The following is a 23,652-nucleotide window of genomic DNA, read 5'->3' as shown; positions in this document are numbered from 1 at the left end:
ATAAGCAGATAAGGTGGGGGGGGTCCCCAGAGACATAAGAGAAGCCATTTTTGGCCTAAGCCATTCTGGGATCTAAGCCTGGCTACAATGCTTGCCCTTGAACAGATCTCAGTAACAATGATCTTAAGGGAACAAAAGAACAAACGACTGTTATCAGGCAAGAGAAGTAACAAGGGCAAAGATAATAAATCAGTTGTAAAGACTCCCAGTTCTGTTTCAATGGTAAAGATTAGCCTGAAGCACTGTCTTGAGCTGTTTGGCAGAATTTAAACCCCCTCAACCATGAGATCAACTGGAACCTAAGGAATGATGATGCTGACCTTTGCTGACCCTTGTGACTTCAATCAACTAAAGCTTGGACTCTGTCAACCTTTGCCCCAATTCTAAGTTGCATTCTCCTGCTCAAGCCCCTTCATGAATATGCATATATCCTTAGCTTAAAAGCTCCCCCAATTTTGCTGTTCAAGGACACACTGATTTGGAAAGATCCCTGGTTTTCTCCTTACTTGTTGCAAGTAATAAATCCTTCCTTCTCCTGATCTTTGGCTTGGTTGTGTCTTTTGGCTTGACACCCACCAAGAGGCAAACCCAGTTTTGGGGTAACAGGTTTTTGCCACTTCTATGTGTCGGGCACTGTTAGAAGATCCTTACAAGCCTAAGCTCCATGAGGGCATGACCTGGCATCTTGTTCACGGCCACATCCCCTACCCCTAGCGTGCTGTCTCACCCGTTGAGGACACTCAAATATTTGTTGACTGACTAAATGAATGAATGGATTACCTTATTTAATCCTCATAACAACCCTTTGGGCGGGTACCATTATTTTCCTCATTTTGCACAGGGAGAACACTGAGTGTCCAGAGGATGGCCCAGCTAGAGCGTGGCAGAACCTGAATTGGGACCTGGATCAGTTTGCCTTGCACACCTGTGTTTACCATCGGTGGAAAGACAGGGACCAGTGTTCACAGTGACTCTGATGGGGGGACACAGGTGCACGTGGCAGGAAGAACTCATGACATGGAACCAAAATCTCAAATTTCAGTCCCTTCCTCTTCTCCAACAAGTTGCTTCAGCTTATTTATCTCTATGATAGGGGGTGTTCTGCTTGACCTATGTTGCTACCATTCTCAAATAAGATAATGCCTCATTTCACCTCTTCCAATGTGTTCATATTTTAACATCTCTATAAGTGGGATGTGCCTTACCATTGAGGCCATGAGAAAGTTCTGTGTCATACTTTAATGGACAGCATTTTTTTTTCTTTTTTCTCTTTTGGCCACGCCATGCAACTTACAGTATCTTAGTTCCCCAACCAGGGATTGAACCTGCACCCCCTGCAGTGAAAGGGCTGAGTCCTAACCACTGGACCACCAGGGAATTCCCCGGAGAGCATTTTTTTTCTTAACGATACATAAAACAATGAAACATCTTATAGCCAATGGTATCTTGGATTTAGGAAATTCAGTAAATGTGCAAGCATGTTATAAACTGTAAAATCTTATTTACACTTGTATGTTAAGTCATAGTAATAAAGCATTTTCTTATCCATTATTTCACTTTTATTCCTGAAGCCCTATGTGGAGCAGAGAAAAGAGTGCTCAGTGTTGGATCTGAGTTTGAATCCCTCCCTAGGAACTGACTAGCTTTGAGCCATAGGTTCCTTATCTATACGTTGGGGATAATAATACCTATTGTTGCCATGGGGGAGAGTGTCCTGGTTTGAACCTAGTAGCGACTTCTGCTGGAAGATGAACTAGCCCAAGCATATCTGGGTTGGGTTGGGTTGGGTTGAGTTACATAGACTAGAAGCATCAAGGCAACTTCTTTGCACAAACTGATTTACGTTGAGGGAAGGAGGTGTCAGAAATGAGATTGCCTCGGGGACAGATGTGGGATGGTAACAGCAGCTCGGGAGCCCCTCCTGGAGTGGCAGTAGGAGTGACAGGTAAGAGATGTCCTCAAACCAGGATCTGCATCCTCAACCTTGCCTGTTTCCTTGACCCCAAGGCTCACATTTGTCATCAGTAAAAATGTGAGACAGCTCCACTCTCTCTGAGTCTCCTGAGTCTCATTCCTGACAGGGAATGAGCTAAGGCATATAATATTCTTAGAGGAGTGCCTGACACTTAGCCCTTGATACATGGATACATATAGTTGTTCTTGCTGCTGCTATTACTTATTTTTATTATCATTATTTCATATCTGGGTCCTGGGGACCCATGACCAAGACCTTTAGAGGAAGCAGCTGTGCTGGAACCCAAAGGAGACTGGACGATGGGGAGGGGGGTCCTAGGGGTCTGCTTTCACAGGTGTCCAGCTGGCGGGCTGAGAGCCTGATTCGGCCCCCAGGACCTTGTGTTTGGCACAGCCTGATTAAAGCCATTTTCAAGGGCCATTAGATAGAGCACCCAGGCTACGTTCTCCCTGTCAAGTCCCGTGGGGCTGCTATCATAATCACTCACAGTCCTGGCCTGCTCTCCCAGGCTCTGAAGGCCTTGGATTACACCACGAAACAGCACTTTGGCTGGAAATCAGCATCTCCCCACAGTCCCAGCAGCTGGGACGGTTTAAAGGCAGTAGATGGCAATTCCAGAGCCACAGCAGGATGCAAGGGCTGTGTGCGAGCCCACGTGAGACTTACCCAGGGAAGATGCCTAAATATAACAGTAAATGCCTTGAGAAGGGGCTGTGAGTCTGGTGTTAAAACTGTCAGGACAGAAGCCAGTGAAATGTCAGGCATTTCCTTTATTAAAAAAGAAACAACAGGCCCAAAATGGAGTTACTTGTGCTAAGCCCCAGGTCAGCAAACCAAGTTAGGTATTAACCAAGTTAATACCTAACCTAACTGAAGTTTCAGCCTCTCCCAAGAATGTGACCTTTAAACAGCCAATCTGGAATTACCTGGTCAGCACTAGTGAGGAAATCTGCCTGATAGACACCACCCCTTCCCCTAAATGAAGGTAACCTTGCCTGAAACAATCCACTTTTTGCTAGAATCTTCCTTTTTCCACCGCCTTCTGTTTATAAAACCTTCCATTCGTACAGCTCCTTGGAGTGCCTTTCTTTTTCTTTTTCTTTCTTTTCTTTTTGGCCGCACTGCACAGCATGCGGAATCTTAGTTCCCCCACCAGGGATCGAACCCGCGCCCCATGCAGTGGAAGTGCAGTCTTAACCACTGGACCACCAGGGAAGTTCCTGGAGCTCCTTTCTATTTGCTAGTTGGGATGCTGCCTGATTCATGAATTGTTGAATACAGCCAAATAGATCTTCAGATTTACTCAGTTGAATTTGGTTTTTTAACACCATTAACAGGAGTCTATGTGTATCCACAGGCCGACAAACTCTCGTGTTCCTTACAGGGTTGTTGGAAGGTAAGACACAATCGCTGTGAAGTGCCTGGCACAGGACTTGGCCAGCAGCCATCGTTGTCCACGGGTAAAGATCGTTCCTCTGCATTTTGCTGCTGTTGTCGTCCCACTGTGCCAGGCACCGCCTGGGCATCAGGGAATGCTGTGGGGACCTGGGGCACAGTCTTACCTGGAAAGGCCTCTCTGATGAGCTCGGTCAGGTTCTCCACAATTTGCAGCACGGCCGCCTCTCCCAGGTTCTCGTTGGGCACGTGGGGCGTGTCATCACTGCAAAACACCACCGGGCAGCTCGGGAAGTGGCACAAGGAAAAGAAGGGATGGCTCTAACATGAGAAAAGAGACTGCAGAACTGGGCCTCAGACAGCTACTGAAGGGGAATGACCAGGCTGGAGTTGGGAATCCCGTGGGACAAAGTCCAAACCCAGGCTCTGCCACTGACCAGCTGTGGGTCCCTGGGCTGGTTGTTTAACCTCTCTGAGCTTCTGTTAGCTCATCTATAAAATAGGGACAATAATGGTACCTACACACAGAGTATTTGTGAGACTTCAGTAAAGGGGGAAAAGTATATATATAAAATGTAGTAGCTGCTAGGTTGCAGTTAATATGGTCTTGAGAGGGAAGCTCTGGGTTTCCAGTCTCATCTGCAAGCCCCTGGGGAGCTTGGGATGGAGAAGCCGTGTCTGAGTTCTGAGTTTCCCCAAGGGTTCTAAGGAGTTTGGAGCTGGCTTCAGAATATAGAATTCAGATCTACTCTGGTAGGTCGAGGACCTACCCCAGGACCATTTAGTCCCCCACGTTTGACAGACCTAAATTCCTGGATCCACCTTAGAAAGGTGCAGCAAGGTGGGGGAGGAAGTGGGCAAGGAGGTTTGGGGGATGCTAAAAGCCCTCACAACTAAAGCCTGAGGACTCTGCTGGACTGACGGGGCGGCCAGAGACTCCCCAGGGAAGTTAATTAGCTGAATCGCCCTGAGACCGCTACTGGCAGCCCACACTGGCTCACTTGGTGCTGGGTACTTTCTGTGTATTGTACCCTTATCCACTAATTTGTTCTTCATAATAACCCTACAACATAGGTTTATTGTTAGTCCCATTTGACAGATAAAGAAACCGAGGCACAGAAAGGTGAAGGATCCTGCCTAATGTATACAACTAGACAGTGGTGGAGTCAGAGTTTGAACCAGTCAGCCTGGCTCCAGAATCTATGCTCACATCCATTACATCCTACTGTGCCTCTGATATCCTCATTAGGGCAGTAAGAGGGGCCTTTTAGCCCTGTCCTCCCCGGGGACAGGCCAGGAATACGAAGATAGAACAAAATTCCATTTTTTTTCTAGTTTGGAGCCTTTAATTCTGTGTGATAGAAAACACATCCAATTTCTACAGGTTATCCCTCAGGGGATTGCAAAAACACATCCAATTTCTACAGGTTATCCCCCAAGGGACTGTAATTCTCCCGGAGAGGTCCAATTTCTTAGAAATTGAAAAATTATGAAGGGTCCTAGAGGTCACCTTGTCCAATGCCATACACCTCTGCAAGTCCCAGAGATTTCCCAGAAAAATCATGCTTCTGTTAAAGGGTCATGAATTTCCCAAAGGGATCAAATCTTTTAGAATGTTACACATTTCTCCAAGGGCCCCTCCTCAGAGAGCAGGAGGCCAGGGTCGTGGCCTAAATCTCACTCTCTCCTTAGATGAATTCCTGAGCCCAGGGAAGCCAGAGCTGCCCAGGCCCCTCCTGAGACACTGTCACATTTCCTAAGTGTCCAGCCTCGCCCCTCCCCCTGCTGACCACATAGTCCATCTGAGGGTCATTCCGATCACTCCCATGTCACACTGAGGGACAGCTGGGGATGACATGGGTTTGATCCCGCCTTCCCTACAGAAGTGTCCATAGAGGCTGGAGGAGGGCACAAGCAGCCCGAGCTCCTGCCAGCCCTCCTCACCCACTCCCTGGTTCACCACTTCCTGCCCTGTGAAGCTCCCCCATCCACCCAGTGACCCTCTCTCCTCACTGGGATATAATGGTCAGTGGCCTTGTCTGTGTCGCCCAGGAGACCATGAGCTCCCTGAAGGAGGGTCCAGGTCCCTATCACCTCCGTTCCCCCCGTCTCCTGGGGGTGAGCACAAGACAGGCTGACCTACCAAGGGAGGGAGGGAAGGAGCGAATGAGTGAAGGAAGGACCTCGAGTGCTGAGGGAAGTCAGAGGACTTCCAGCAGCATCCATGGATGAACAGCAGAAATGGCATCTCTGTGGCTGAGCTGAAATCACCCCTCAAGCTCTCTCCACACAGAGTAGTGCTCTGACCAGTGAGGATCCCCAGGGCCAGGGCAGCCGGGGGTGGCCTGCAGCTGACCAGGACACTTGGTCCCAATGCTGGTTCACCTTCAGCCCTCCTACCTTCTCCCCTCCCTGTATTTGGATCTCTGGGGCTTGCAGTCCCCAAACCCCAGTGGGAGTGGCACCAGTGTTCATCGACCCCCACGCCCACCCCCAACTTAAAATCCGGGAGTTCCCCACATGCCCAGACATGCCATGACCCTGTCCCCAGCCTCAGTGAGAGCCACATTCTGCTGAGGCCGTAAGACACAAGATCAAGGGCACAGACCCTGGAATCAGCCAGGCCCAGGCTCCCCTGGACAAGCTTTGAGCTTCAGGTTCATCCTCTCTGCAACAGGGCTGGTGAGGACTAAGGGAGATGGTGTGGGGAAGGTGCCAGGCAGGCAGGGGGCACAGGCAGTGGCCCGGGGAAGGGTAGCTGTGGTGATGGCTCTCACCCAGTCCAGAGGATGAAGTCTGGCTCTGGCTCGATCTCCTTCATGGCGTAGATAGAGGAGTTGATGAGGATCCAGGGAGAATCGCAGAGGTAGTTGCCCCAGGGGCCTGCACTGGGCACCGGGTGGGAGCCAGCGGATGGGCACACCTGGAGGGGGTCTTCAGACACCTTGTAGTCTGGGTCAAGGTGCAGGTCAGAGACGTGCCAGAACTTCCCTGCAGGGGCAAGGAGACCCTGCTCAATGCAGGTCTCTCCCTGAGCCTGGATGTGGAGGGAGTCAAGGGAACCCTGGGCTGGGGGAAGGGAGCTTGCACAGGTAAAAGGAAGTTTTCTCCGAACCCAGAGCCGGGTTTTGCCCAGGGAGGCACTGAGCAGAGCAGGAAACAGGCTTGGCTCTGTCCCTGACCTCTGACCTTTGACAAGACCCTTTCTATCTCCCCACCTTAGTGTCCCCAGCAGCAGCATGTGAGATGGACTGCGTGACCCTCAAGAATTCTTTGGGGGACTTCCCTGGTGGCACAGCGGTTAAGAATCCGCCTGCCAATGCAGGGAACACGGGTTCAAGCCCTGGCCCAGGAAGATCCTGCATGCCGCAGAGCAACTAAGCCCACGCGCCACAACTATTGAAGCCTGCGCACCTAGAGCCTGTGCTCCGCAACAAGAGAAGCCACCAAAATGAGAAGCCTGCGCACCGCAAGGAAGAGTAGCCCTCGCTCTCCGCAAGTAGAGAAAGCCCGCACGCAGCAACGAAGACCCAACGCTGCCAAAAATAAATAAATAAATAAATAAATAAATAAATATTAAAAAAAAAACTCTTTGGGAGTTCTAAGCAGAGTGCTTGTTTTAAAGCAAAGGTGGGTTAAGCGCCCAGGCTCTGGAGCCACATACTAGCTGTGGGAACGTGGACAAGTTGCTTCACCTCTCTGAGACCATAACTAGAGCCAAATCTTTTCAGCAGGGAAATACATACAAAAATCTGACCTGGGGGGCTTCCCTGGTGGCGCAGTGGTTGAGAGTCCGCCTGCCAATGCAGGGGACACGGGTTTGAGCCCTGGTCCGGGAAGATCCCACATGCCGCAGAGCAACTGGGCCCGTGAGCCACACCTACTGAGCCTGCGCGTCTGGAGCCTGTGCTCCGCAACAAGACAGGCCGCGACAGTGAGAGGCCCGTGCACCGCGATGAAGAGTGGCCCCCGCTTGCCACAACTAGAGAAAGCCCTCGCACAGAAACGAAGACCCAACACAGCCATAAATAAATAAATAAATAAAGCAAAACTTTCAAAAAAAAAAAAAAAAAAAAATCTGACCTGGGAGAAGGCTGACACATCAAATGCATTGTAAGATCTTGCTGATCAGTACCAGCAAAAACCTGGGGAATATGTGTGGAAATGGAGTTTACAAGTACGAGGCCAGAAAATAAGGAACGTAACTGCAGATTGGGTTGAGTTTCTTATTGTGGGTACACTTGTTAGTGACTCTGGATGCGGGGTAAAATGCCAAAAATCTCTTGGTGTGATACAGAGAACGGAATCCAAAGAAACTGGCCACATGGAGTGGCTTTATCATCTGCACTGAGCACAAGGCCTGGTGTAAGTGGTTTCGATGATACTTATTGAAGGAGGGCGTTGAACAGGTTTTGTCTCTGCCCTAAATCCTGTTTCTGGCTAAAGCAGGGGTGAGGCCTGGAATTTCCTCACTCTCCACCATTGCTGTCACTTCCTCCTCCACTTCCTGTGTCACTCAGACTCAGAGCCAACAGTCAACACCCACCCCATCCCAGGAAAATGGGCCTGGGGGTCCCGCTTTTGTTGCATTCAGGGTTGGATTAGTCAGTCCCCCACTCCCTCAAGCCGTCCCTTCCCCCTCCCCACCACAGGGCCTTCAGTGGGGCTCTAAGGCCTGAAGGTAAAGTCTGGACCTTGATCTCACTCCTTGACTTTTCCTCCAGATGCTTCTGAGCTTCTGCCCACCTCTCCTGATCTAAACCTCAACTCAGGAAAGGATCAAAAACTTGTTCACGGGACTTCCCTGGTGGCACAGTGGTTAAGAATCCGCCTGGCAATGCAGGCGACACGGGTTATGAGCCCTGGTCCGGGAAGATCCCACATGCCTCAGAGCAACTAAGCCCATGCGCCACAACTACTGAGCCCAAGCACCACAACTACTGAAGCCCACATGCCTAGAGCCCATGCTCCACAACAAGAGAAGCCACTGCAATGGGAAGCCCACGCACTGCAACAAAGAGCAGCCCCTGCTCGCCACAACTAGAGAGAGCCTATGTGTGGCAACGAAGACCCAATGCAGCCAAAATAAAATAAATAAATAAATTTATTTTAAAAAAAACAAGAAACAAACGTTCACACTAAGTTGCAAATGACTGATTAAGCAAATCATGGTCCCTCCCATGGTCTTTATATAGTCATCCTCACCACAGCCCTGAAGGGATTCATCATTATCCTCATTTTGCAGATAAGGAAACTAAGGTTCGAGGTCAACATGCCTGAGATATCATGGTAAATGGTGGGGGTCCTCTGGCTCCCTATCCTCTCCCAGGAAGATGTGATTGCTAAGGGGGTAAAACCAGTGCCTTTTATTTTAACTATGTCTTTTTGTAGATAGTCTATGCCTACATTTTAATTTTTTACCCAAATTGAAAGTCTTTGTTTATAACGGCGGGAATTTAAACTTTTCACACAAATTGTGATCACTAATATATTTGAAATTACTTCTACAGGGACAAAATCCTAAGCCAGAGGAAAGAAAATAACCTCCCCATTTCAACTAGTTAATGGGCAGAGTTGGTGGACTTTCCTAAGCCTCTGCCAGAGGCGATGAGTGGGTCACACCTGCTTCTAAGCCTGAGACCAGGCGAGGTTGGCTGTGGAAGCGAGAGGCCCTTTGCCCTTTTCTCTGGCACGTAGGTCCCTTGCCTTCTCTGCAGACCATGCAGAGACCATTCCCCTGCCTCAAGCCAGCTCTTTCTCAACTAACCACAAACATGGAGCAATTCTGCCTGCTTTGACATCAGCCCTCAAAGTACTCAAAGGTTATTTCTCCACTTCAGAAACTCCTTGCCTGAGGCTCATCAGCTCTTGGTTTGTCTCTTCCTGCAAGCTCCGGACTAGTCAGCGTAGAACTGAAACTCCTTGCAGCCTCCCTCACACTTCCTAGGACCTCTGAGTGCGTGCATGTGCGTGCATGCATGTATGTGCATGTGTGTGTTCATGTGTGTGCGTATGTGTGTATGTGCTTTTTGTGTATGTATGTATATGCGTGTGTGTGTGTGCGTGAGTGCGGGCCCACGTCCTCAAAGGCCTGACTTCAGGAGAGGCCAGGAGAATGGAAAGAATGGCAGAGAGAGGGACTTCCCTGGTGGCGCAGTGGTTAGGAATCTGCCTGTTCTTCCTTCCTGGCTCTCACAGCATTTGGCCCATTCCCTCTCATAGTAGCCATCACACTGTTTGCCTGCCGCTTTCCCCCATAAGCCCCTTCAGCTTTGCACAGTGCCTGGTGGGCAGCAGGTGTTCAGTCAATGTTTAATTTATTGAACTGAACAAAGATGACAAAAGATTAAATATGGTAAGTACTCATTACAAGTAAAAGAGCATTGTGGAAGCTCATCAGTGAAATCCCATGCAGTCAAGAGACTCATTCATTCAACAAAAGTTCATTAGGACTTCCCTGGTGGCGCAGTGGTTAAGAATCCACCTGCCAGTGCAGGGGACACGGGTACGAGCCCTGGTCCGGGAAGATCCCACATGCCGTGGAGCAACTAAGCCCGCGCGCCACAACTACTGAGCCTGCACTCTAGAGCCCGTGAGCCACAACTACTGAACCTGAGTGCCACAACTACTGATGCCTGTGCGCCTGGAGCCTGTGCTCCACAGCAAGAGAAGCCACCGCAATGAGAGGCCTGTGCACTGCAACAAAGAGTAGCCCCCGCTCGCTGCAATTAAAAAGAAAGGCCGCGTGCAAGCCATAAATTAATTAATTAATTAATTAATTAATTAAAAAGAAAAAGGAAAAGAATGGCAGGGAGAGCCAGAGATCCAGGCAGGGGCTCCACCTCAGGCTGCAGTGTCCTCATTGTGGAGTCTGATCACAGACCCCTCCTCTGCTGCTTTGCCCAACCCCACCCACCTGCTCTCCTCACAGGGCCTCTTTCCTGGCTCCTCTGCCACCTTCCCCAGTCCTCCCCAGGTCATCGTACGGCTGCTTTCTTCTCTTCATTCAGGCCTCAGCTCGAAGGTCACCTCCTCAGAGAAGTCTCCCCTGACTACCTTTGCTCAAGTTCCACTTCCTCCCACTCCTCTGGTCACTAGCTATGTGACTCCCCCAGTTTTATTTTCTTCAGAGCACCCTCACATATGAACTTATCTTGTTGGCTTGCTTGTCAGCCATCTTCCCCTTCTTTAGTGTCAGTCCCATGAGGGCATAAAGCCTGTCTTGTTCATCCCTGTGTCCTCAGCACCCAGAACAGTGCCTGGGATGTGGAAGATGCCCATATAGTTGATGAATGAGCAAGGCTGTGGGGAGGATGATTGGACTGGTAAGCACTCAAAAAATGTTAGCCAGGTGCCTTTCACATGCTCATCTCATTTCATCCTTGCAACCATTCTGTGAGGTGGGATTCTTATGCCCATTTCACAGATGAGGAAACTGAGGCTCGAACCCAACCTCTCTGACTGCAAAGCTGAGACACAATGTTGACTCAGAGCCCCCAGAAGGCTTTTATAATACATCTATGTTACCCATAAAAGATGGGAGCCACAGGCTTCTATGGAGTTGGTCACAGAATGTGAGGAATTAAGCTCTAATTATCACGTCATGGAGAAGAGGATGGGCACCTCCTGGAGAGGGAGGCAGGTTATTGGGTTTTTAATCCAGGCTCTCTGGGCAAGCCAGCTGACCTGAGGGCGTTTGACGTCTGCCCTGCTTGTTGTGAGCATCAAATAAGACAGTGAACAAGAAAGAGCTAGTCCAGAAGACTCTCAACACACCACTGTCCCTGGCAATTACCTGCAGGGCCAGGAGTGAGACTGGGAGTGTGTGGGGAGTTGGGCACTTTAACACTTTATCCTTTGGACCAGAGCTTCTCACACATTACCATGCAGTTGCCCCACCTGGGGAATCTCATGAAAATTAAGATGCTTTCTATATTCATACTGCTTGGATATTTTACAGTAAGAAAGTATTCATATAATCTTTGAGTTTCAAGAAAAGGTATACCAATCTTAGCTATCATTGTTATTCATTAATTATTGAGACTTTGAATAAATTTAGCATCAAATCCAGTGAGAAGTTGAGGACACAGACCTGGGTTGGAATTCCAGCTCCAGTGCCCACTAGCTGGGTGAACTTACTCTGTGCCTGTTTCCTCATCTGTAAAATGGGGACAACAGCGCCCCCCAGCTTTTATGGTTATTGTGAGGTTTAAAATGAGAGAATATGAGAATATGCATAAGCACTCAGCAAAGCAAAGCAGCAGTTACTTTGAATTTGGTCCCTGGGGTGTCCTGAAAGTCCCCTTTCACCATGGAAGGGAGATGGGACCAGGCGAGTGGCTGTGTCCTTCCCCTGCCTGCCCCAGCGTCCCCTCAGCTGCTGTCCTCTTCAGGAAAGTGCAGGTCTGGGGCCAGGACACTTGAAACAGAACAATGTGAAAACAGATCCTGTCCCCTTCTGGCTGGTCCTCCTTGAGCGGAGGACCGGCGGCACAGCACACCCTCTAGTTTTAATTCTAGTTTTAATTCTGAGAACTCAGCTCTTCTCCCTGTGCCTGGGCAGGCAAAAGTCTCCTGGCCCTCCTCCTTCTTCACCAAAGGGGTCATCAGGCCCACCTTGTACACTGGGGACAACAGATACAGGGCCCAGGGCCTAATACTTTTGTAAGGCTCATGGAAATGTCTGAGACCTGAAAAAGTGCATTGCTTCCAAAGTTCAGGAAAAAAAAAAAAACTATGCTATCGAAACCAACAATCCATTTCAAATGCAATATTAAAAATGTCATTAAAAATCACATACATATATAAAATCATAGATAATGTGAGATACTTTTACTATGGTTCATGATGGGGTAGAGGAGACTTGCAAAAATCATTCCTAAAGTCTAATAAGGTCTTTATTTTATTTTATTTATTTAATTTATTTATTTTTGACTGCATTGGGTCTTCGTTGCTGCACACAGGCTTTCTCTAGTTGTGGTGAGTGGGGGCTACTCTTTGTTGCGGTGCGCAGGTTTCTCATTGCAGTGGCTTCTCTTGTTGCAGAGAATGGGCTCTAGGCTTGCGAGCTCAGTAGTTGTGACTTGCAGGCTCTAGAGTGCAGGCTCAGTAGTTATGGCACACGAGCTCAGTTGCTCCGCAGCATGTGAGATCTTCCTGGACCAGGGCTCAAACCTGTGTCCCCTGCGTTGGCAGGTGGATTCTTAACCACTGCGCCACCAGGGAAGCCCTAGAATCTAATAAGGTCTTAAAGTGTCCGAAAGGTGAGCTTGCTTATGGTTGGAGACAAGAAAAGGAAGACATTTATTTAGCACCTACTGAATGCCAGATGCTGTGCCAAGCCCTCTGCCTATGTAGCTTCACAACAAAATTAGAAATACATTCTATTATTATACCCATTTTACAGATGAGGAAACTGAGCTAGTTAGTGGCAGACCTACGTTTCATATTGTATCTAAACAGAAATGATCACGGTGTACTTTGCCGCAAGCTAGCTGTGTGACCTTGGATATTAAAAAAAAAATCCCTTAAACTTTTACAGCACGTTGCAGTGTAAGTGCATGATCTCACCTAACTATAATTTAATCTCTCCTCTGCTATTATCCTTATTTTATAGATAGTGAAATAGAGGCTCAAGGTCACATAGACACTAAAAGGTAGGATCTAGGCTTTCTGGCTTAAGACAATGGATTGTTTTTGAAACGGCATGCATGAAATTTGGACTCAGGGAAATCTTGTTTTGAATCCTGGCTCCTCCACAGGTGATGGCAACTTGAACAAGAGATTTCCTCAGCTGAGCCTCAGTTTCCTCATCTGTAAAATGGGGATAACAATGCTAGTAACAAAGGGGTGGATGTCCGGATGAAGGGAGTAATCTCAAATGGAGCATGTGACTGTGGAGTGGACAAGCCAGCCTGAGTGCTTAATCCCTGGGATACTCTGCCCCATGGGCCTCAGTTTTTCTTCTCCTCTGGAGCCTCTGTTTCCTCAAGTGTAAGATTCGAGTATTGCACAAAGGTTATCTGAAAGCCCTGCCAGTGATATCATGACTTTTGTCTGTTATGTGTATAACCCACCATAAAGTGATGTTGGTCCCCAGTTCAGTCCTTCGGTTTTTCTGTTTGTTTGATTTTTGGTTTTTGGTTTTGTTTTTTACAATAGGTCCTTGTTGGTTATCTGTTTTAAATATAGCAATGTGTACATGTCAATCCCAAACTCCCAATCTATCCCTCCCCCGCCACGGTTCTTCTCTGGTTACCCCCTGGTAACCACAAGTTCGTTCTCTAAGTCTGACTCTGTTTTGCTTTGTAAATAAGTTCAAATGTATGTTCATTTGTATGTTGTTGTTGTTTTTAGATTCAGATCAGTCCTTCGTATTTAACACTAAGCGATAACCCCAAACACTTCAGTTATAACTCCTCCTTTGTAAACCACTGCCTTCCAAAACACAGAGGGTTCACTTGTTAAAACCAACATTTCCTGACCCCTTGTGTTATCTGCATGGATTGCCCTCTCCTCACAGCGGCTCCACGAGGCAGGCTCATCATTCTTGGGGGAAATGTTTTCCTATCATGCGGGCCCGTACTGAAAGGACTTGTGGGTTTCTCTGCAGTTAGAGGCTGAGGGATAAATGCAGTGTTGTCTCGGGCTTGTGTGGGAGCAGACAAAGCCAGCAAGCTGGTGCCCCACCCAAGCCCCTGACTAAGGATGGTGGAGAGAGAATCCCCGCCGTTGGTTTTTTTTTTTTTTTAATTTATTTATTTTTGGCTGCGTTGGGTCTTCGTTGCTGTGCGGGGGCTTTCTCCAGTTGTGGAGAGCAGGGGCTACTCTTCATTGTGATGTGCAGGCTTCTCATTGTCGTGGCTTCTCTTGTTGTAGAGCATGGGCTCTAGGCGTGCGGGCTCATTAGTTATGGTGCACGGGCTTAGTTGTTCCACAGCATGTGGGATCTTCCCGGACCAGGGTTCAAACCCGTGTCCCCTGCATTGGCAGGTGGATTCTTAACCACTGCGCCACCAGGGGAGCCCATAGAATCCCCACGGTTTTATGCAAAGCAGGGATGACTGCTATCTGATTTGGTGTCTCAAAAGTCTGCACTTCAGGAAGAGACCCGGATTCTGAAAAATCTTACAGGTGCTGTGGAATTCTTTTTAAATTTAATTCCATTTTTAGATTATAGATGTATACATTCCCGAAAGTTTGGAGAAAAGAGAAAAAAAAATAGTACCTATAAAACCCACCATCCCAAGAGGACCCATCAAAGGGCATGATGGTTAAAGTGGCTGAGTCCAGACTTGGTCTTGCCACTTCCCAGCTGTGGGATCTTGGGCGGGTGTTGTGTCCCCTCTGAGTCTCATTTTCCTCATCTGCAAAATGGATATAATTGTAATAGTACCTACTTTACAGGGACTATAAAAATCAAAGGAGGTTTTTTCATTTCATTTTTCAAATAGGTTTTAAAAGGACAGCATATGTCAAGCACCAAGCACAAGCATGGCGTATCATAAGTGCTCAGAAAATAAATGTTAGCACTTCTTGGCTATTTTCCTTACTGTTGTTTGTGTAATTTTATTTATTTTTTTTAAATTATTTATTTATTTATTTATTTGGTTGCACTGGGTCTTAGTTGTGGCTCACTGGCTCCTTAGTTGCAGCATGTGGGCTCCTTAGTTGCGGCATGTGGGGTCTAGTTCCCTGACCAGGGATTGAACCTGGGCCCCCTGAATTGGGAGCGTGGAGCCTTATCTACTGTGCCACCAGGGAAGTCCCTCTTTGTGTGTTTTTATATAACATTATTTTATAAACAGATTGAAGATGTACAGCCGGGGTTCATGTCCAGACTCAGACACTTAACTAGATGTGTGACCTTGAGTGAGTTATTTAACTTCTCTAAGGCTCAGTTTCCTTGCTGATAATCCCTACTTCACAAGGTTGTTGTGAGGATATCATGTAAAAATTTTAGCAGTGCCTGCCACATAGTAAGTACTTAATAAATGTTACTTAATATTTTACCATAATCTATTCAGCTATTCTATTGCTGTTAGCATTTTCCATTATTATAAACAGCACTGCAATAAACATCTTAGTGCCTTTGGTGGCAGGGGAGATTCTTTTTAACCACTAAGACCCTGGGCTTGGGAAGGGGGTGCCTGCTGGCATTTGGATTTCTAAGAAAACATATTTAAAAGTGAAACAGTGAGGGGGTGGAGATACTTTCAATCATTCCTAAGTCTCCAGTCAAACTGGCAGGGTCCTGAGCCCCCCAGAGGGGAAGAGGATCTCTGTGTCCAAGTAAATGGAGAACGGCCACTCTTGACCTTCTCCCAAGCAGTCACCCTCCCAGGGAATGACACATCCTCTCACGGCATGTTCCAAATCAAACCGCCCTCTCCTCCTCCCACATCTTAGCAAATGACGACCTCGTCCTTCCAGCTGCTGATACAAAAACCTTGGAGTCGCCTCTGAGTCCTCCTTCTCTCACACCCTCCGTCAGCGAGTCTTTTTTCTTTTAATTTTATTTATTTTTGGCTGCGTTGGTTCTTCGTTGCTGCACACAGGCTTTCTCTAGTTGTGGCGAGCGGGGGCTACTCTTTGTTGCAGTGCGCGGGCTTTTCATGTTGCAGAGCATGGGCTCAAGGCACGCAGGCTTCAGTAGTTGTGGCACATGGGCTCAGTAGCTGTGGCTCGCAGGCGCTAGAGCACAGGCTCAGTAGTTGTGGCTCACGGACTTAGTTGCTCCGCGGCATGTGTGATCTTCCCGGACCGGGGCTCGAACCCATGTCCCCGGAATTGGCAGGCAGATTCTTAACCACTGCGCCACCAGGGAAGTCCTGTCAGCAAGTCTTGTCCTGAGTCAGACCATCTCCCAGCAGCCCTCCTCTCCCTGGATGGTGGCAGTAACCTCATCACTGGTTTTGCTCCTTCTCCTTTACCAGGATGAGCAGCCATCCCAGTTTGCCCAGGACTGAGGGACTGCCAAGGACGCCCAAATTTAAGTGCTAAAACCAGGAAAGTCTCAGGCAAACTGAGATCACTTGCTCACCCCACCTTTACCCCATCACAGGCGCTTCTCCGTACAACAGCCCAAGGGTCCTTTTAAACCCACACAAGTCAGATCACACCACAGCTCTAAGGATGTCCCATTTCACTCTGAGTTCTTAAAATTGTCTACAGGTTTATACATGAGCTGCCACCAGCACCCCCCACCCCTGTAACCCCTGACATCCCTCCCCACACCCTCCCCATCCTCTCTGCTCCAGCCAGCTGGCCTCAGGCTCTTCCTCACACACATTACCTGTGCGTCCCCCTCAGGGCCTGTGCAATTTCCGTCCTATCCTTCTGGAATGTTCTTCTCCTGGACGTCCACGTGGCTCTCTCCCTTGCTGCCTTAAATCTCTGATCAAATGTCATTTTATTCGACAGCTCTTCTCTGGCTATCCCTTAAGTATCTCCCCCCGCCATCCTCTCCACCCCTTTATTCTGCTTTATTATTCTCCATAACACTTGTTATTTCCTGGAATATGTATTTCTTTGTTCCTGTGTCTTTCAGAGGTTTCTCCGGAGGTGAAGGAATGCTTCACCAGCTCTGGGACTTTTGTTTATTTCTGTCGCGTCCCTAGTTCCTAGAATAGTGCATGACATGATTTTTGTTTAAAATAATTCTTTTATTGCCCAGGACATTCTTTTTCTTGTGTCTTGATTTATTGTTGTTGTTTGTTTGCTTGTTTATTTTGTTTTCTTTTTTAATAACTATAAATTCAAGCTTAGGAAAGCTTGTCTTTGTCTTGAAAAGCAGCAAAAAAATTTTTTTTAATTAATTTATTTATTGGCTGCATCAGGTCTTAGTTGAGGCATGCGGGATGTTTGGTTGTGGCGCGCAGGCTTCTCTCTAGTTGTGGCGTGCAGGTTTTTCTTTCTCTAGTTGTGGCACGCAGGCTCCAGGGCACATGGGCTCTGTAGTTTGCGGTACGCGGGCTTCTGTAGTTGAGGCGCGGGAGCTCAATAGTTGTGGCGCGCGGGTTTAGTTGCCCCGCAGCATGTGGGATCTTAGTTCCCCGACCAGGGATCAAACCTGCATTCCCTGCATTGGAAGGCGGATTCTTTACCACTGGACCACCAGGGAAGTCCCAAACAATGAAGTTTTTATATCATTTGCTAACCTGATCTCGTTTTTTGTTTTTAACATCTTTATTGGCATATAATTGCTTTACAATGTTGTGTTAGTTGCTGCTGTATAACAAAGTGAATCAGCTATATGTATACATATATCCCCATATCCCCTCCCTCTTGCGTCTGCCTCCCACCCTCCCTATCCCACGCCTCTAGGTGGTCACAAAGCACAGAGCTGATCTCCCTGTGCTATGCGGCTGCTTCCCACTAGCTATCTATTTTACATTTGGCAGTGTATATATGTCCACGCCACTCTGTCACTTTGTCCCAGCTTACCTTTCCCCCTCCCCGTGTCCACAATCCATTCTCTACATCTGCGTCTTTATTCCTGTCCTGCCCCTAGGTTCTTCAGAACCATTTTTTTTTTTAGATTCCATATATATGTGTTAGCATACGGTATTTGTTTTTCTCCTTCTGACTTAGTTTACTCTGTATGATAGTCTCTAGGTCCATCCACCTCACCACAAATAACTCAATTTTGTTTCTTTTTATGGCTGAGTAATATTCCATTGTATATATGTGCCATATCTTCTTTATCCATTCATCTGTCGATGGACACTTAGGTTGCTTCCATGTCCTGGCTATTGTAAATAGAGCTGCAGTGAACATTGTAGTACATGACTTTTTTTGTTTGTTTGTTTGTTTTTGCAGTACGCGGGCCTCTCACTGTTGCGGCCTCTCCTGTTGTGGAGCACAGTCTCCAGACGTGCAGGCTCAGCGGCCATGGCTCACGGGCCTAGCCGCTCCGCGGCATGTGGGATCTTCCCGGACCAGGGCACGAACCCGTGTCCCCTGCATCGGCAGGTGGACTCTCAACCACTGCGCCATCAGGGAAGCCCATACATGACTTTTTGAATTATGGTTTTCTCAGGGTATATGCCCAGTAGTGGGATTGCTGGGTCGTTTGGTAGTTCTATTTTTAGTTTTTTAAGGAACCTCCATACTGTTCTCCATAGTGGCTGTATCAATTTACATTACCACCAACAGTGCAAGAGTGTTCCCTTTTCTCCACACCCTCTCCTGCATTTGTTGTTTGTAGATTTTTTTTTTTTTTTTTTTTGGCTTTACGCGGGCCCCTCACTGTTGTGGCCTCTCCCGTTGCGGAGCACAGGCTCCGGACGCACAGGCTCAGCGGCCATGGCTCACGGGCCCAGACGCTCCGCGGCATGTGGGATCTTCCCGGATTGGGGCACGAACCCGTGTCCCCTGCATCGGCAGGCGGACTCTCAACCACTGCGCCACCAGGGGAGCCCTGTTGTTTGTAGATTTTTTGATGATGCCCATTCTGACCAGTGTGAGGTGATACGTCATTGTGGTTTTGACTTGCATTTCTTTAATGATTAGTGATGTTGAGCATCCTTTCATGTGTTTGTTGGCAACCGGTATATCTTCTTTGGAGAAATATCTATTTAGGTCTTCTGCCCATTTTTGGACTGGATTGTTTGTTCTTTGAATATTGAGCTGCATGAGCTACTTGTATATTTTGGAGATTAATCCTTAGTCAGTTCCTTCGTTTGCAAATATTTTCTCCCATTCTGAGGGTTGTCTTTTCAGCTTGTTTATGGTTTCCTTTGCTGTGCAAAAGCTTTGAAGTTTCATTAGGTCCCATTTGTTTATTTTTGTTTTTATTTACATTTCTCTAGGAGGTGGGTCAAAAAGGATCTTGCTGTGATTTATGTCATAGAGTGTTCTGCCTATGTTCTCCTCTAAGAGTTTGATAGTGTCTGGCCTTACATTTAGGTCTTTAATCCATTTTGAGTTTATTTTTGTGTATGGTGTTAGGGAGTGTTCTAATTTCACTTTTACATGAAGCAGTCCAGTTTTCCCAGCACCACTTATTGAAGAGGCTGTCTTTTCTCCATTGTATATTCTTGCCTCCTTTGTCAAAGATAAGGTGACCATATGTGTACGGGCTTATCTCTGGGCTTTCTATCCTGTTCCATTGATCTATATTTCTGTTTTTATGCCAGTACCATGTTGTCTTGATCACTGTAGCTTTGTAGTATGGTCCAAAGTCAGGGAGTCTGATTCCTCCAGCTCCGTTTTTCTTTCTCAAGATTGCTTTGGCTATTTGGGATCTTTTGTGTTTCCATACAAATTGTGAATTTTTTTGTTCTAGTTCTGTGAAAAATGCCATTGGTAGTTTGATAGGGATTGCATTGAATCTGTAGATTGCTTTGGGTAGTAGAGTCATTTTCACAATGTTGATTCTTCCAATCCAGGAGCATGGTATATCTCTCCATCTGTTTGTATCATCTTTAATTTCTTTCATCAGTATCTTACAGTTTTCTGCATACAGGTCTTTTGTCTCCTTGAGTAAGTTTATTCCTAGGTATTTTATTCTTTTTGTTGCAATGGCAAATGGGAGTGTTTCCTTAGTTTCTCTTTCAGATTTTTCATCATTCGTGTATAGGAATGCAAGAGATTTCTGTGCATTAATTTTGTATCCTGCTACTTTACCAAATTCATTGATTAGCTCTAATAGTTTTTCTTGTAGCATCTTTAGGATTCTCTATGTATAGTATCATGTCATCTGCAAACAGTGCAACAAGTTACTGCAAACAGTAAACAAGTTTACTTCTTCTTTTCCGATTTTTATTCCTTTTATTTCTTTTTCTTCTCTGATTGCTGAGGCTAAGACTTCCAAACTATGTTGAATAATAGTGGTGAGAGTGGGCAACCTTGTCTTGTTCCTGATTTTAGAGGAAATGGTTTCAGTTTTTCACCATTGAGAAGGATGTTGGATGTGGGTTTGTCATATATGGCCTTTATTATGTTGAGGTAAGTTCCCTCTATCCTACTTTCTGGAGGGTTTTTATCATAAATAGGTGTTGAATTTTGTCAAAAGCTTTTTCTGCATCTATTGAGATGATCATATGGTTTTTCTCCTTCAGTTTGTTAATATGGTTTATCACATTGATTGATCTGCGTATATTGAAGAATGCTTGCATCCCTGGGATAAATCCCACTTGATCATGGTGTATGATCCTTTTAATGTGCTATTGGATTCTGTTTGCTAGTATTTTGTTGAGGATTTTTGCATCTATGTTCATCAGTGATACTGGCCTGTAGTTTTCATTTTTGTGTGGCATCTTTATCTGGTTTTGGTATCAGGGTGATGGTGGCCTCGTAGAATGAGTCTGGGAGTGTTCCTCTCCCTACTATATTTTGGAAGAGTTTGAGAAGGATAAGCTTCTCTAAATGTTTGATAGAACTCGCCTGTGAAGCCATCTGGTCCTGGGCTTTTTTTGTTGGAAGATTCTTAATCACAGTTTCAATTTCAGTGCTTGTGATTGGTCTGTTTATATTTTCTATTTCTTCCTGGTTCAGTCTCGGAAGGTTGTGCATTTCTAAGACTTTGTCCATTTCTTCCAGGTTGTCCATTTTATTGGCATAGAGTTGCTTGTGGTAATCTCTCATGATCCTTTGTATTTCTGCAGTGTCAGTTGTTACTTCTCCTTTTTCATTTCTAATTCTATTGATTTTAGTCTACTCCCTTTTTTTCTTGATAAGTCTGGCTAACTGATTTCTTTCTAAGAGAGAGATAGGAGTTATCTTGCAAGGGTAAAGCTTATATCTTGAATGATGTAGGTCAAAGTCTGGTGGTACTAAGACCTACATTGTTGCCAAAATTATAATCTGCTGGTGCCATTTGCGGAAAAGAAGCCCTTGCAAATTTCTAAACAAGAGTAAACTCTGTTAGGAAATTCTAAAGTGTTTTACAGGTCAAAAAGGGAATGAGGGGACTTCCCTGATGGTGCAGTGGTTAAGACTCTGCACTCCCAATGCAGGGGGCCTGGGGTTCGACCCCTGGTCAGAGAACTAGATCCTACATGCATGCTGCAACTAAGAGTTTGCATGCCACAACTAAGGAGCCAGCATGCTGCAACTAAGGAAGCCTGCGAGATGCAACTAAGAAGCCCACCTGCCACAACTAAGACCCAGCATAAATAAATAAATAAATAAATAAATATTTTTTTTAAAAAGGGAATGAAGTTAGTAAAATGCCTCAGCAGAGTTTGAATAAAATACTAGATTTGAGAGCTACTCAACCAATATTTTTTGAATGAATTCTTGAATCTTCCTGCCACCTTCTACCTCTACCAGCTGGCTGGCTCTTACATATCCACACCTCTGAAAAATGTCAATGTCCCTCCTGTGGCCAGCTGTCACCCCACTTAAAATCTCAGGCTCAAACAGCACATCCACCACCCACTAACTCTCTCACCCAGCATCCCCAGCCTAGCTCCCTGCCTTGCTAGTTTTATCAGCATTTTCAGCTTTCTGTGAGCAGTTCCCAGCAGCCCTAGACCCTGAGTTCATAGTACCAAACAGAGAGATCACAGGCTTTCTCAGTGCCTACCTTGTCCAGCCCTGGTGACTCCCCAGTGGGCCAGGAAAATCAGCAGCTCGGGCAGCCTCATCCTGGGGGCTCGCCTCATGGGAGCCATCGGGTTCTCCCGGAGCAAGTGTTCGAGCCACAGGCTTCCCAACTAGGTGTTGGTGGCCACACACCAGAGCAGAATTCCTGTCCTCTCACTCCCAGACACTGGAGGCGTTTGGCTCCTCTGGCTTTTCTTCCTTTGCCCGGCAGGGTGTGAGCAGGGTTTGCCCAAGGAGCTGTACCTGCCAGGACTTTGGACTCTCAAGTAGGAAGCAGCACCAGTCCTGCCAGGTCCTCAAAGAATGTTGGTACAGCCTGCAACTGGAATCTCCAAGAGACTCACTCGACCCCAGTCAATGACAGGCAAATAACTACTTTTGAAGCTTTCATGTTGCCCCACCCCAGCAGAACAAACATACCATATAAAATGTCAGGGCTTTGCCATCAAAGGAACATAACTGCTTGTTGGAGATCGAGATGCTTGACCACAAACGAACCAAGACTAAGAGTCATCTGCTCATTTATGCTGGAAACCATGTCCCATGGAGATAGAGGGGACCCAAGGCCACCGTGCCCTCAGGAGGGAGAAGTAAGCCACTGGACTGCCATTCAGTGTGTTAGGTGGCTTGACAAGCCCAGAGGAGGGCTCTAACCCACTGAGGAAAGTGAGAGGGCTTTCTGGGAGGAGGTGACACAGGCTTCATCTCTTCTTTCATTATGGAAATTGACAAACATAATAAAAGTAGAAGGAATAGTGTAAGGAACCCCCAGTACCCATCCTCCAGCAACAGCAGTTATGAACTCATGGCCAATCTTACTTCTACTGTACCCCCACCCCAACCCTGATGGATTATTTTAAAGTCAAGTCCAGAGATCATATCATTTTGCACATAAACACTTTAGTATATATCTCTAAAAGATAAGGATTCTCTTTTTCTAACCCAATGATAATACCATAGCAGATCTAAAAAAAAAATAATGTTGCCAACCTGGGATCCCTGGACTCTTCAGTCAACAGAAATTCATAAGAAACCAGATGAGAAATTCAGGCAAGGCTTTACTGGGGCTCATGCTGCAGCACGAGGGAGGAAAACAAGAAACAGCCCTTCCTTGCACTCCAAGGAGGAGGGCTGGCTCTTCAAATGGGATGAGGGTAGGTGCGGATCAGTGGGCCTGGCTGGAGGGGTGACTTAGATGGTCTGCCCATCCCTTGGTGGTGCTGTGTGTGGGGATCATGCGTAGTACCCTGCTTTTGCTCCCAGCACCTCAGAAGTGGCGGTTGGTTTGTGGCCTTTTTGTATCTTATTGTTCATAATTGTCCCAGCTGCTCATGTTTGCAGTTATTTTTAGCCACTTATAGGTTCTTTGTCTTCTGTTGCTCAAGGAGACATTTGCCCAGGTGCAAGTGAAGGCACTCCCAAAGAGGGTCCCAGGTCCCAGCCTATCTCAATAGTAATTCCTTACTACCACCAGGTAGATACCTGGTCAATGTTTAAACTTCCCTGATTGTCTCATAGTACCTTTTTTTACAACTGGTTTGTTCAAATCAGGATCCAAACCAGGTCCACACATTGCATGTGGCTGATGTGTCCCTTAAGTCTCTCTTTAATGTTAGGTCTCTCTCCCTCCCCCCTTTTGCTTGTTCTTTGTCAGTGGAACCAGGTCATTTGTCCTATGAAATTTCCCACATTCTGGAGTATTTGGCTGATTGTTTCTTTGTGCTATCATT

At 46.8% G+C, this 23,652-nt stretch overlaps 1 protein-coding gene across 1 annotated transcript in view; it reads right to left on the bottom strand.

Moving 5' to 3' along the window:
* Positions 1 to 21,981, bottom strand: part of SMPDL3B (sphingomyelin phosphodiesterase acid like 3B) — a gene marked incomplete at both ends in the record, with an annotated part of 29,023 nt that extends 7,042 nt beyond the window's left edge. Inside the window, 3 exons of the mRNA XM_079698234.1 lie at positions 3,538 to 3,635; positions 6,148 to 6,361; positions 21,903 to 21,981. Coding sequence (XP_079554360.1) covers positions 3,538 to 3,635; positions 6,148 to 6,361; positions 21,903 to 21,981 — 391 coding nt within the window. The remainder of the gene's footprint in view (positions 1 to 3,537; positions 3,636 to 6,147; positions 6,362 to 21,902) is intronic.
* Between the last annotated feature and the right edge of the window lie 1,671 nt (positions 21,982 to 23,652).

This window comes from Hyperoodon ampullatus (genome assembly GCF_949752795.1).
Source record: "Hyperoodon ampullatus genome assembly, chromosome: 2".
NCBI classification, from domain to species: Eukaryota; Metazoa; Chordata; class Mammalia; order Artiodactyla; family Ziphiidae; genus Hyperoodon; species Hyperoodon ampullatus.
The sequence above is the reverse complement of the archived record's forward strand: the minus strand, read 5'-3'. Positions and strand labels throughout refer to the sequence as shown.